The sequence below is a fragment of the Petromyzon marinus genome, chromosome 11 (genome assembly GCF_048934315.1).
Source record: "Petromyzon marinus isolate PM22_M1 ecotype Great Lakes invasive population chromosome 11, UKy_Petmar_22M1.pri1.0, whole genome shotgun sequence".
NCBI classification, from domain to species: Eukaryota; Metazoa; Chordata; class Hyperoartia; order Petromyzontiformes; family Petromyzontidae; genus Petromyzon; species Petromyzon marinus.
The window spans coordinates 15,817,930-15,832,777 of NC_133677.1; the positions used below are offsets into that span (position 1 = coordinate 15,817,930).

General features: G+C 47.6%; 1 protein-coding gene across 5 annotated transcripts in view; it reads left to right on the forward strand.

Annotated features, from left to right (window-relative positions):
- Positions 1-756: 756 nt before the first annotated feature.
- The window catches only part of REV3L (REV3 like, DNA directed polymerase zeta catalytic subunit), a 154,016-nt gene continuing 139,924 nt past the window's right edge, over positions 757-14,848 (forward strand). For 3 of the 5 annotated variants that reach the window (XM_032951898.2, XM_032951899.2, XM_076066423.1), the window contains exons 1-4: positions 758-998; positions 2,418-2,803; positions 8,646-8,844; positions 14,090-14,164. In XM_032951898.2, the coding sequence (XP_032807789.2) occupies positions 2,653-2,803; positions 8,646-8,844; positions 14,090-14,164 (425 nt within the window). In that variant the 5' untranslated portion in view covers positions 758-998; positions 2,418-2,652. Of the gene's footprint in view, positions 999-2,417; positions 2,804-8,645; positions 8,845-14,089; positions 14,165-14,848 lie in introns of all 5 variants that reach the window. The other 2 variants (XM_032951894.2, XM_032951897.2) reach the window with 1 other exon arrangement.

The window sequence follows — 14,848 nt, forward strand, 5'->3', positions numbered from 1 at the left end:
GGGGACTCTCCGCCCCCGGTAGTGCCCCCTTTCTGGAACCTTCCACGGGGCTCTGGAATAACCCCCCAACCCCTCACCTGGGGTCGGGGGAACTCGGCATCTCAACGGTCCGGCTCTCTCTCTCAGGGTGGCACCCCATACAGACCCATGCCCGCAACTACAGGTAAGTGTACATAGGGCGGCGTGTGCTATGTATTTCCGACGCTACAGATGTATAGCTCAGGGTGAGCAGTTATATAATTGGTCTTTTTTATACTTTTTTGTCACGACTCTGACGATGAAGTAGGAAGAAGAGCCACTTTTATTTATGTAGTGACTGTGATTGCCGGGCTTACGAAGCCACACCTGTGATCCAGCACTGCAGTGAGGGTTGGTGGATTGCATACAGATGTAGTTAAACTCCCTTCTCGTGGGCATCGATGAGGCGCCATTCCGTTTCGCCATGAGAAGGCAGTCCAGCAAGTGGACGAATCGGCATCTTTTTTTTTCTGCACGGGGATTGTTGCGTGTGGGTTTTCTCTAGGTGATCCGGTTTCATCCCACTTCCATAACACACTAATTGTCTGAAAACATTTCAAAATGAAAACCCCAACGTAGCAGGACCCTCCTGCACAAGAGTCCAGCGACTCTGGCTTTCCTGAATAAATAAAGCATCTCGTTCTCAAGCGCCGCCCCCCAAGCGAATTGCTCACACAGACACGGAACTGTCACGCAACACGCACGGGCCAGTCTACTCTGGCAGAGGGGAGGAGGGGGTTACTACATTAGTTTGCGTAGCAGCAACGGGCAAATGCACATCGACAGTAAACGCCTCTACCCCATAGTCAATGAACAACAATACTTACACGGGTTAGTTGTGATTAGTTTCCCGCTGTTCTCTCATGGAGAGGCTGCGAGAAAATATAATTCGTGGAGCTGACAACTTATTACGTACGACCTTAACCATTACAACAGCAACTGGTGCCGGTGAGACACAGCAGTGAACAGGGCCCAGAAAGGTACAGTATTTGCAACAGGCGAAGAGTCGACGCGTATGCAGGGATCTGTGGTGGGGAGTTGGGAGCGGGTTATATTTGAACAAGTCCTGGCCGTAGATCGACTCGGCCTTAAAAGAGTACCTGGTACAGTGTTAAACATCAACACTGTGGAAACAAAGGCGGCCGGACGTGGTGCTGGCCACCCAACCTCCTTGTGTGCCGTGCCAGTCATCATAGGCGCGAAGGGGACCTACCCAGCAGTCTATCAAGGCGTAGACGGGAGATCTGCGTCTCGTTCTCCCGACTCACTCCAGCTCTGTGGCTGTTGTGCTCAGTTTGCGTGATGGTTTCACCTTTGGCAATTGCGATTAGTGCAGAGTAATTCAACTCAGATGGCACCCAAGGTGCACGGTGTATCTCGGCATTCAACGTCAAGAATTCGTGTGGCATAGGGCACCCAGCTCCTTCTACCTCGCTGCACCTGACAGTATTCAGGGTGAAGCACCAGAACCCTCTGATTCACTCGAGTCACCGGCGGTCTGTCGCCTGCTTGTCGCTCTCCCATCGCTAGTGCCATTGCTGTTGTTCCTGTGAACTTAACCTTGCTGAGGACTCGGTCTGCCAGACACTGTTGTCTCATCCACATTGCTCAACCACTACACTGCAGGTCACTACACTCACCCACTCACCACACTGTAGGTTACAACAACACACTCACCCACTCACCACATTACAGGGCATAACACACTCACCACACTACAGGTCACAACAACACTCACCCACTCACCACACTGCTGGTCACAACAACACACTCACCCACTCACCACACTGTAGGTTACAACAACACACTCACCACATTACAGGGCACAACACACTCACCCACTCACCACACTGCTGGTCACAATACACTCACCCACTCACCACACTGCAGGTCACAACAACACACTCACCCACTCACCACATTACAGGGCACAACACACTCACCCACTCACCACACTGCTGGTCAAAACAACACACTCACCCACTCACCACACTGCAGGTCACAACAACACTCACCCACTCACCACACTGCTGGTCACAACACACTCACCCACTCACCACACTGTAGGTTACAACAACACACTCACTCACTCACCACACTGCAGGTCACAACAACACACTCACCCACTCACCACACTGCAGGTCACAACACTCACCCACTCACCACACTGCAGGTCACAACAACAACACTCACCCACTAAGTCACCCACTCACCACTCTGCACTTTCTCCCTCGCACTGCTCCACTGTAAAAGTCCCTCGTCCCACCACCACCATCATCTCTTTCCCCAAGCTCTTACAACATCAACCTTGGCTCAATTCAATAAACGTATTAGCGCTTGTTTATTCCTACTTCGATAGTGCTGTTTGTTGCGGACCGCTTGTCGTCTTTGGCTTTTAGATCTGTACAGCACCCTACGGTACTGTCGTCGGAAACAGCGGCCTCGAGGTTAAAAAAAAACCTTCAGCCTGGCAGCGGTAACAGCAGCAGCAGCGCTGCCAATGTGGCTGAAGGCGCCATGAGGCAGGGGCTGGGACCCTGCTGAGGGGAGAGGGGGGCGAGGAGAGGGAGACGAAGAGGGGGAGGACGAGGAGGAGGGGAGGGAGACGAAGAGGAAGGGAGGGGAGTTGGAGCGATGGCGATGTTCGCGCTGCGCCTCGTCACCGTCGAGCCGCTGTTGTCGCGGCGTCCGCGTCCAGCGCTTGACGCGACGCGGAGCGCCTTCCGCGGCGGGGCCGCTGCGACGACAGCGCCCGTGCTACGCCTGTTCGGGTCCACGCCGGCCGGTAACTCACCAGCACACGACTCGCCACATTCACTAACTACTCACCACCACACGACTCGCCACATTCACTAACTACTCACCACCACACGACTCGCTACATTCACTACCTACTCACCACACGACTCACTACATTCACTAACTACTCACCACCACACGACTCGCCACATTCACTAACTACTCACCACCACACGACTCGCCACATTCACTAACTACTCACCACACGACTCGCTACATTCACTACCTACTCACCACCACACGACTCGCCACATTCACTACCTACTCACCACCACACGACTCGCTACATTCACTACCTACTCACCACCACACGACTCGCCACATTCACTAACTACTCACCACCACACGACTCGCCACATTCACTAACTACTCACCACACTACTCGCTACATTCACTACCTACTCACCACCACACGACTCGCTACATTCACTACCTACTCACCACCACACGACTCGCTACATTCACTACCTACTCACCACCACACGACTCGCCACATTCACTACCTACTCACCACACGACTCGCCACATTCACTAACTACTCACCACACGACTCACTACATTCACTAACTACTCACCACCACACGACTCGCCACATTCACTACCTACTCACCACACGACTCGCTACATTCACTACCTACTCACCACCACACGACTCGCTACATTCACTACCTACTCACCACCACACGACTCGCTACATTCACTACCTACTCACCACCACACGACTCACTACATTCACTACCTACTCACCACCACACGACTCACTACATTCACTCCCTACTCACCACCACACGACTCGCCACATTCACTACCTACTCACCACCACACGACTCGCTACATTCACTACCTACTCACCACCACACGACTCACTACATTCACTACCTACTCACCAGCACACGACTCGCTACATTCACTAACTACTCACCAGCACACGACTCGCTACATTCACTACCTACTCACCAGCACACGACTCGCCACATTCACTAACTACTCACCACACGACTCGCCACACGACTCGCCACATTCACTAACTACTCACCACACGACTCGCTACATTCACTACCTACTCACCACCACACGACTCGCCACATTCACTACCTACTCACCACCACACGACTCGCCACATTCACTACCAACTCACCACCACACGACTCGCTACATTCACTAACTACTCACCACCACACGACTCGCTACATTCACTACCTACTCACCACACTACTCGCTACATTCACTACCTACTCACCACACGACTCGCTACATTCACTACCTACTCACCAGCACACGACTCGCTACATTCACTAACTACTCACCAGCACACGACTCGCTACATTCACTACCTACTCACCAGCACACGACTCGCCACATTCACTACCTACTCACCACCACACGACTCGCTACATTCACTACCTACTCACCACCACACTACTCGCTACATTCAATAACTACTCACCAGCACACGACTCGCTACATTCACTACCTACTCACCAGCACACGACTCGCCACATTCACTAACTACTCACCACACGACTCGCCACATTCACTACCTACTCACCACCACACTACTCGCTACATTCACTACCTACTCACCACCACACGACTCGCTACATTCACTACCTACTCGCCACACGACTCGCTACATTCACTAACTACTCACCACCACACGACTCGCTACATTCACTACCTACTCACCACCACACGACTCGCTACATTCACTACCTACTCACCACACGACTCGCTACATTCACTACCTACTCACCACCACACGACTCGCTACATTCACTACCTACTCACCACCACACGACTTGCTACATTCACTACCTACTCACCACCACACGACTCGCTACATTCACTACCTACTCACCACCACACGACTCGCTACATTCACTACCTATTCACCAGACTACTCGCTACATTCACTACCTACTCACCACACGACTCGCTACATTCACTAACTACTCACCACCACACGACTCGCTACATTCACTACCTACTCACCACACGACTCGCTACATTCACTACCTACTCACCACACTACTCGCTACATTCACTAACTACTCACCAGCACACGACTCGCTACATTCACTACCTACTCACCAGCACACGACTCGCCACATTCACTAACTACTCACCACACGACTCGCCACATTCACTACCTGCTCACCACACGACTCGCTACATTCACTAACTACTCACCACCACACGACTCGCTACATTCACTACCTACTCACCACCACACGACTCGCTACATTCACTACCTACTCACCACCACACGACTCGCCACATTCACTACCTACTCACCACACGACTCGCTACATTCACTACCTACTCACCACACGACTCGCTACATTCACTACCTACTCACCACCACACGACTCGCCACATTCACTACCTACTCACCACACTACTCGCTACATTCACTACCTACTCACCACACTACTCGCTACATTCACTACCTACTCACCACACGACTCGCTACATTGACTACCTACTCACCACCACACGACTGGCTACATTCACTACCTACTCACCACCACACGACTCGCTACATTCACTACCTATTCACCACACTACTCGCTACATTCACTACCTACTCACCACACGACTCGCTACATTCACTACCTACTCACCACACTACTCGCTACATTCACTACCTACTCACCACCACACGACTCGCTACATTCACTAACTACTCACCACACTACTCGCTACATTCACTACCTACTCACCACACGACTCGCTACATTCACTACCTACTCATCACACTACTCGCTACATTCACTACCTACTCACAACACGACTCGCTACATTCACTAACTACTCACCACCACACGACTCGCCACATTCACTACCTACTCACCACCACACGACTCGCTACATTCACTACCTACTCACCACCACACGACTCGCTACATTCACTAACTACTCACCACACTACTCGCTACATTCACTACCTACTCACCACACGACTCGCTACATTCACTACCTACTCACCACACTACTCGCTACATTCACTACCTACTCACCACACTACTCGCTACATTCACTACCTACTCACCACACGACTCGCTACATTCACTACCTACTCACCACATGACTCGCTACATTCACTACCTACTCACCACACTACTCGCTACATTCACTACCTACTCACCACCACACGACTCGCTACATTCACTACCTACTCACCACCACACGACTCGCTACATTCACTACCTACTCACCACCACACGACTCGCCACATTCACTACCTACTCACCACACTACTCGCTACATTCACTACCTACTCACCACACTACTCGCTACATTCACTACCTACTCACCACACGACTCGCTACATTGACTACCTACTCACCACCACACGACTCGCTACATTCACTACCTACTCACCACCACACGACTCGCTACATTCACTACCTACTCACCACCACACTACTCGCTACATTCACTACCTACTCACCACCACACGACTCGCTACATTCACTACCTACTCACCACCACACGACTTGCTACATTCACTACCTACTCACCACCACACGACTCGCTACATTCACTACCTATTCACCACACTACTCGCTACATTCACTACCTACTCACCACACGACTCGCTACATTCACTACCTACTCACCACACTACTCGCTACATTCACTACCTACTCACCACCACACGACTCGCTACATTCACTAACTACTCACCACACTACTCGCTACATTCACTACCTACTCACAACACGACTCGCTACATTCACTACCTACTCACCACACTACTCGCTACATTCACTACCTACTCACAACACGACTCGCTACATTCACTAACTACTCACCACCACACGACTCGCCACATTCACTACCTACTCACCACCACACGACTCGCTACATTCACTACCTACTCACCACCACACGACTCGCTACATTCACTAACTACTCACCACACTACTCGCTACATTCACTACCTACTCACCACACGACTCGCTACATTCACTACCTACTCACCACACCACTCGCTACATTCACTACCTACTCACCACACTACTCGCTACATTCACTACCTACTCACCACACGACTCGCTACATTCACTACCTACTCACCACATGACTCGCTACATTCACTACCTGCTCACCACACTACTCGCTACATTCACTACCTACTCACCACCACACGACTCGCTACATTCACTACCTACTCACCACCACACGACTCGCTACATTCACTACCTACTCACCACACTACTCGCTACATTCACTACCTACTCACCACCACACGACTCGCTACATTCACTACCTACTCACCACACTACTCGCTACATTCACTACCTACTCACCACACGACTCGCTACATTCACTACTTACTCACCACCACACGACTCGCTACATTCACTAACTACTCACCACCACACGACTCGCTACATTCACTACCTACTCACCACACTACTCGCTACATTCACTACCTACTCACCACACTACTCGCTACATTCACTACCTACTCACCACACTACTTGATACATTCACTACCTACTGACCACACTACTCGCTACATTCACTACCTACTCACCACCACACGACTCGCTACATTCACTACCTACTCACCACCACACGACTCGCTACATTCACTACCTACTCACCACACTACTCGCTACATTCACTACCTACTCACCACACGACTCGCTACATTCACTACCTACTCACCACCACACGACTCGCTACATTCACTAACTACTCACCACCACACGACTCGCTACATTCACTACCTACTCACCACACTACTCGCTACATTCACTACCTACTCACCACACTACTCGCTACATTCACTACCTACTCACCACACGACTCGCTACATTCACTACCTACTCACCACACGACTCGCTACATTCACTACCTACTCACCACACGACTCGCTACATTCACTACCTACTCACCACACTACTCGCTACATTCACTACCTACTCACCACACTACTCGCTACATTAACTACCTACTCACCACACGACTCGCTACATTCACTACCTACTCACCACACGACTCGCTACATTCACTACCTACTCACCACACGACTCGCTACATTCACTACCTACTCACCACACTACAGATACATTCCCTAACTACTCACCACACTACTTGATACATTTCCCAACTACTCACCACTACTTGATACGTTCAATACCTACTAACTACGCTGCTTTGTTACATTCACTACTTACCATCGACTCGCCAAACCACTTTCTACATTCACGACCTACTCACCACACCACACTAACATAACTCACCACACGAGCTCTCTGCACTGACTCACGCCACACCGACGAAATACAGTAGTATAGCAGTCACTACCACCAGCAACGATCTGTGGCTTTTGCAAGATGTATTTACCGTACTGTACTCTGCTGTATTATAAAAAAAACCCGTGCATAATATTTATTTGTCTTTGCATATTTCCCCACTGAAAAACGGCATTGAGCCCCAAACTCGTTTTTCAGAAGGTTCCTGCCAAGTTATCGCGGGCGATGTTGCTCTTGTTGTATGTGGTCCCAGTTGAGTAATATTGCAGACAAGTTAGTAGTGGGTTGTTTGGCCAACACCGGTTACACTGCGCGTTCTACTTTAGCTATGGGAGGACACCGTATAACCCGGAGATAAACCTACGCAGAGCAGGGGGAGATAACCGTCATACAAACTCCACACAGGAAAGTGCCCGAATTGGGAATTTAACCAGGGGCCTTTTTGCTGTGAGGCACTCGTGTTGCTACTGCGTCCCGGCATCCTGGGTCCGAGATGCCGCCGCAGCAGCAGCAGCATGGATGTTGTAACGCGTGTACTCCCACTCCCACCCCCGGCAGGGCAGAAGGCGTGCGTGCATCTGCACGGAGTGTTCCCCTACCTCTACGTGCCCTACGACGACTGTGGTGGTGGGCAGCAGCTCCCCGATGCGTTTCTCCGTCAATTCGCCTTCAGCATTGATCGAGCTCTCAACGTGGCCCTCGGGAACCCCTCCTCCTCGGAACAGCACGTCTTCAAGATCTCGCTGGTTTCTGGAAGGTGAGAATATTGTATTAGAGCATCCCTCCTAACCACGACTAACGTAGTGATGCCCACATGTGCAAAATATGTAGTTTTAAGACCGAAACAGGATGACTTTTTCACAATTCTGGCTATCGCCTGATGATGCTAGTTGTAATCATCAGTGACATGTTCTCGAATAGTAATGTCGGTTTATTCTCCAACACACAGGTATGCTGAATGAAGTAGTAACTAATTGGCACGTTTTGTTTACGTGATGAATTTTACTAATTGGCTGTGTCGGGTGGTGGCGGGTTTAACGACACATTTATATTTACGCGATTTAACCCAAAAAATACCTTCAATATATTATCTTCTCTTTCAAATCTTCTTCCCCTTTCTTTCATTGACCCCTGACCTTTCCTCTCGAATCTCCTTTTGTCTGGCTGTCATCCAATCCTCTCAAAACATAAATAATTAACTTTTCAGCCTCTTGCTCTCCTCCACCAGTTCCTTATCCCTCCTCTCTTACTCTTGTTTCCACATCCCTCAACCTCATTGTCACCTTTGACTCTTCCCTCAATTTTTTCACCCACATCTCCACTACTGCTCGCATCTGCCACTTTCATCTGTTCAACAACAGGAAAATTTGCCCTCATTTCAATGTCTGCCAACAAAGTCTTGGTTCATATTTTGATCTTCTACCGTCTGGTCTACTGTAATTATATTTTTCTTGGTCTGCCTGCCTCTGCCCTCACTCCCCTCCAACAAATTATAAATTCTTATGCACGAGTTATATTCAATCTCACCTTTAATTCTCACACTTCACCTCTCCTCTTTCAACTCCACTGTCTTTCCGTTTACTACACCCCCATCTTTTCAAATACTGACACCAGTATTTTATTGTTCTTTCAGTAAAGTCACGTAGATCGAAAAATAATAACAATAAAATAATAAAATAAAAATAAGTGCATACAAAATAATAAAATATCACGACGTTTCGATCGCAACACAAGCGGTCGTCATCAGGAACAGGGAGGTTAGCCTCTGAGGGCAAGCTATTTATAAATGTTAATGTAGGAGAGGGCCCTGACACCGGCAGTAGGTCTACACCAATCAAAGCATTGCACCTCGCTCCACACACCCACACTGCTGACGGTGGAGGTGGACAAGAAAACCCAAATCAAGTCTTGACCCAAAGTGGTTGATGACATCTTTCGAATGATTGCTGAGTTTAAAACCGTCATCTCGGTTGAAATTGTGTCTGTCTGTATATATGGATGGCTTCGTGAATTAATCTTTGTTGATAGCCAGTCAGCTTGCAAAGTACCATCGTCTTCGAGAAATAAATTTCACGTGAGCCAGCCGCTTTAAAGTAATGATCAGCCACGGCAGAAGTATTGGTCCTGCCGTGTTTCAGATCTGCCTTATGTTCATGAACACGGTCTGAGACATGTCGTTTGGTTTCCCCCATGTAACTGCTCCCGCAGATACAACTTAGTTTGTAGACGCCAGGATATTGCATGTTAGGAATCTTGTCCTTCACAAATGGGATCAGGTCAGGAATTTTATGCACTGTGTTAAATCAGACCTGAATCTTGTGTTTGTTCATTATTTTGGAAATCTTTTTGGTTATCTCTGCTATGTAAGGTAAGGTGATGGTTTTTATTTGATCTTCAGATGGATCCTTCCTCACGGTTGGGGTGATGGCTTTGCAGATTGTGTAGTCAGAATATCCATTCGCCTTTAGAGCCTGGTGTACTTGTTTGAGTTCACTGGTCAGGTGTTCATGGTCGGAGATACACTGAGCTCTATGGTGTAGCGTTTTGATGAGGTTTTTCTTCTGGGATGGATGGTGGTGGGAATCAGGTTTTAGGTAGGCGTCAGTATGGGTTACTTTCCTGTAGACAGAGTGGCTCATTGAGCCATCTGGTCTCTTTTTGATTAAGACATCCAAGAAGGGTAGCATGCCATCCTTTTCTACCTCCATGGTGAATTTGATTGCTGGGTGTATGGAATTGATGTGGTTGAGGAATTGTTCAAGAGCCGGTCGGCCATGTGGCCAGATGATAAACGTGTCATCCATGTACCTCTTCCACTAGAACGGACGTAGAGTGGATGCCTGGATGGCGTCCGTCTCAAATTTGTCCATTAAAATGTTGCCTTCAGTCTGTAGAATGTTCCATTCCAAGTGAAGTATGAGTTGGTGAGGCAGTGTCTCACCAAGGCTGGTACATCAGCATTCAGTCCTTGTTGGACCAAATCTTCAATTATTGCAATGGTATCGGGCACAGGAACTTTGGTGAACAGAGAAACTACATCGAACCTAATGAGAAAATCACCTGGGGACAGTGAGTTGTCTTTAATTGACGATACCAGGTGAGCTGAGTTAAGAACAGAAGAGGTGGTCTTCCCAGTGAATGGCTGCAAGGTCTCAGACAGATATTAGGCCAGTTTGTAGGTGGGTGAGCCAATGGTGGAGACAATGGGATGAAGGGGTGTGCCTTCTTTATGGATTTTTGGTAAGCCATATAGTCTGGGTGGTCTAGCAGCAGAAGGTTTTAAGGAAAACCGTTTGGTCTGTTCAATTAATGAGGCTGAATCAGTGATGATATTGTTCGTTTTTGTAATGAGGCAGTTGGTGGGATCTCTTTAAATTTTTGTGTAGCTACCATAATTAAGTATGTCCTGAATTTGTTATTGTACGCGTTTTTGTCCATGATGACCGTGGCATTGCCCTTGTCGGCTTAGGTTTGCAGAGATTTCGGATCTTGTCACGCCTGCAGCGATGTCTCCCAAACCCTTAAGAGCTACATCAACCTGGGAAATGATGTCATCCACTGGTATGTGTTTGGGGGTGACTGCAAAGTTTAACCCTTTAGCTAATACCGACTTTAGACCATCGGAAATAGAGCTATTACTCAGATTAATAACAACCTTGTCAACGTCTAACTTTTTTAATGTGTGGATCTGGTTTCTTCTTGGAAAGGAGGTTGAACTTGGAAATCAGGTTATCTTTACATTTAGCTGACATTGTTGCGGCTGATGAGGCAGTCATGTTATATACATGTTCCCTATGTGATTTCTTGTGTCTTGTCTACATGATATAGTTCAGTAAGGAGCAGTCTAATTCTCTCTGAGATCAGGGCCAAGCTAGACCTCAACAAGATTCGTTTTGCATTGTGAGATGTGACGGCAGCAGAGGTCAGTGTAAATGAGATCGGTATTACCTTAGAGTCGCGGCATCTCTTCAGAAATGTGAGTGACTTGATCAGATGAGCTTTCTTGTCTCTGAGTTTGTTAAAAGATCTTATAAGACCGTGTTCGTGAACATAAGGCAGATCTGAAACACGGAAGGACCAATACTTCTGCCATGGCTTATCATTACTTTAATGCGGCTGGCTCACATGAAATTGATTTTTCTAAGACGATGGTACTTTGCAAGCCGACTGGCTATCAACAAAGATTCGTTCACTAAGCCATCCATATATACAGACACAGACACAATTTCAACCGAGACGACGGTTTTAAACTCAGCAATCATTGGACAGATGTCATCAACCACTTTGGGTCATGACTTGATTGTGTGTTCTTGTCCACCTCCACCGTCAGCAGTGTGGGTGTGTGGAGCAAGGTGCAATGCTTTGATTGGTGTAGACCTACTGCCGGTGTTGGGGCCCTCTCCTACATTAACATTAGCTGCCCTGCCCATCTCTAAACCGTTATAAACAGCTCTTTTATTGGTGTAGACCTACTGCCGGTGTCGGGGCCCTCTCCTACATTAACATTAGCTGCCCTGCCCATCTCTAAACCTTTATAAACAGCTTGCCCTCAGAGGCTAACCTCCCTGTTGCTGATGACGCCCGCTTGTGTTGCGATCGTAATGTCGTGATATTTTATTATTTTTAATTAACTTTATTTGCATTTTTATTGTATTATTTTATTGTTATAATTTTTCTATCTACGTGACTTTACCGAAAGAACCATAGAATATGAATTCCTGCAGTCACAAAAGTTTTAAGTCAAAACTGACACCAGTCTTTAAATCTCTTAATGGCATTGCCACACCTCATCTTGCCTCACCTTTTTCCATGACCCTCTCCTCTTCATTCCCAATATTTTCTCTATCTCTCTAAGTCCCTTCTCCCTGTGCCCAATCTCTTTTTTCAGTCCTTCTCCCTCATTGCATACCTCCACTGGAATCGGCATCCCTTGTACATTGAGCGACCCCCCCTCTTTAATCTCCTTCCATTCCTCTCTTAAAGCCTCACCTGTTCGCCATTGACCATTATCTTCCTCTTCCCTCTCCTCGCCACTCCACTCTTTCCCATCCATCCCCTACCCTTTCATGATCCCTAAGTACCCCACTATCATTGTCACTCGCTCCTCAATCCTTGTACAGCCCTGCCATCTAAATCATGACATTCTGTCACCATTTTGTAAGCTGTGTCAAGTGCCTTGAGTGAAGGTGCTCTATAAATATAATTTAGATTTGAATTAAATAATATTGTAAAATTAAAATCAATCATTATGATGTGGATGCATTTGACCCTTTTTAAGTTTGGCAAGTCTTCATGCATATTATGGCCTTCCCTACATGATCGTGGCTTGTTGTAACATAACCTTGAATAATCTTAAACTTATATTAGTTTGAGAGCCTTAATGATAACTGGACAACTCTATCTAATGTTCTCTTAAAATCTAACATTCTATGTTTGATTTCCAGAGAGACTAAGAATATGAATCTGCCATAATAACTGTCAACTCTCCCTTAACGATAGGAATTTTGGCACTTTTCACAAATGGGTATGAAACGGTTGCATTTTTAATTTGACCATTAGTGCTTGCAACTCGTTGAAGAAGCATATCTTCGCAGTCTGAAGACAGAATGGAGGAGAAAAAAATTAGGGCATAGTTGGATTCTGTGGCTTAAGAAGAAGAGAGGAGAACGCTAATCAATGACAGTGTTGTGGGAAGTAAATAGTGATGAAAAAATTATAAACTCTCCGCCATCATGGGAACGTAGAGTTTCCACCACTGGGGCTAAGTCAGTTGCTGTTGTATTCATCTGTGCAGTGTGCATTACGTGCACAAGTTTCTTCATTCAACAAACCGGCACAAGCGCAGCTTTGGGGCTGCTCCGTTCCTTATTCCCCGTGGTTGCGTTCGACGGTCTTTCCAGGAGTACAAGTCTACGTTGCTAACTATCGTGAGAGATGGGAGTGTTTATATTGAGAAATGACTTTCGTTAAATGTTATTAATCTGTTCATTCTCTGTGGTCAGGCCTTTTTATGGATTTCATGAAAAAGAAAGGCTTTTCATGAAGATCTATCTCTACAACCCCAGGATGGTGAAAAGGTAACGATTCTTCCCATTGATCTTCAAAACCTCACTTTATAGGATTCCTTTAGTTTTTTGAAGACTAGAATTTTGATAGCCTATGGCCGCCTTATTCTATACACCTGCGGAGGGCTTTTCGGCACTTCACGTATCGCCCACCACCCCCACTGATGTCCTCTTCTCCCCCCCCCCAATGTGTGCAAATACTACTGACTATTGTATGTAGAGTGTGTAGACATATATATTCCTGCAAAACATTTTTGGTGGGGGGGAGGGATGGTCGACAATGTTTGGAAACCTGTTCGATCAACTTTTTACCCCCACATCTGGGGGGGGGGGAGGGGGGCATTTTCTATAACTCTTTGATTCAGGCCTTCGGAAAGGCTCTTATAATTTAGTTGACGGACAAACGGAACGCTGGGCTTTTGTAATAGAAGAGCCTTTTAGAATCCTACTGGGTGATTTACTCTGATCTGGAAAATGGCACCAGAAAATTCGCCACATCACTTTAATGTGCACAGCTTGCACAAGAAGTTTACATTTATCTCCGTGGGAAGTGGTCGGGAGGAGAGGTGAGGGGTGGACGGAGGAGGGGAGGGTTGGAGAGGTCTCAGGGGGAGACTAAGGCAGGAGGATGACGGGAAAGGAGAGAATGGGTGTTTCGGCCTCGCTGTGCACTGCGTTGCACCACTATCAGGTGTA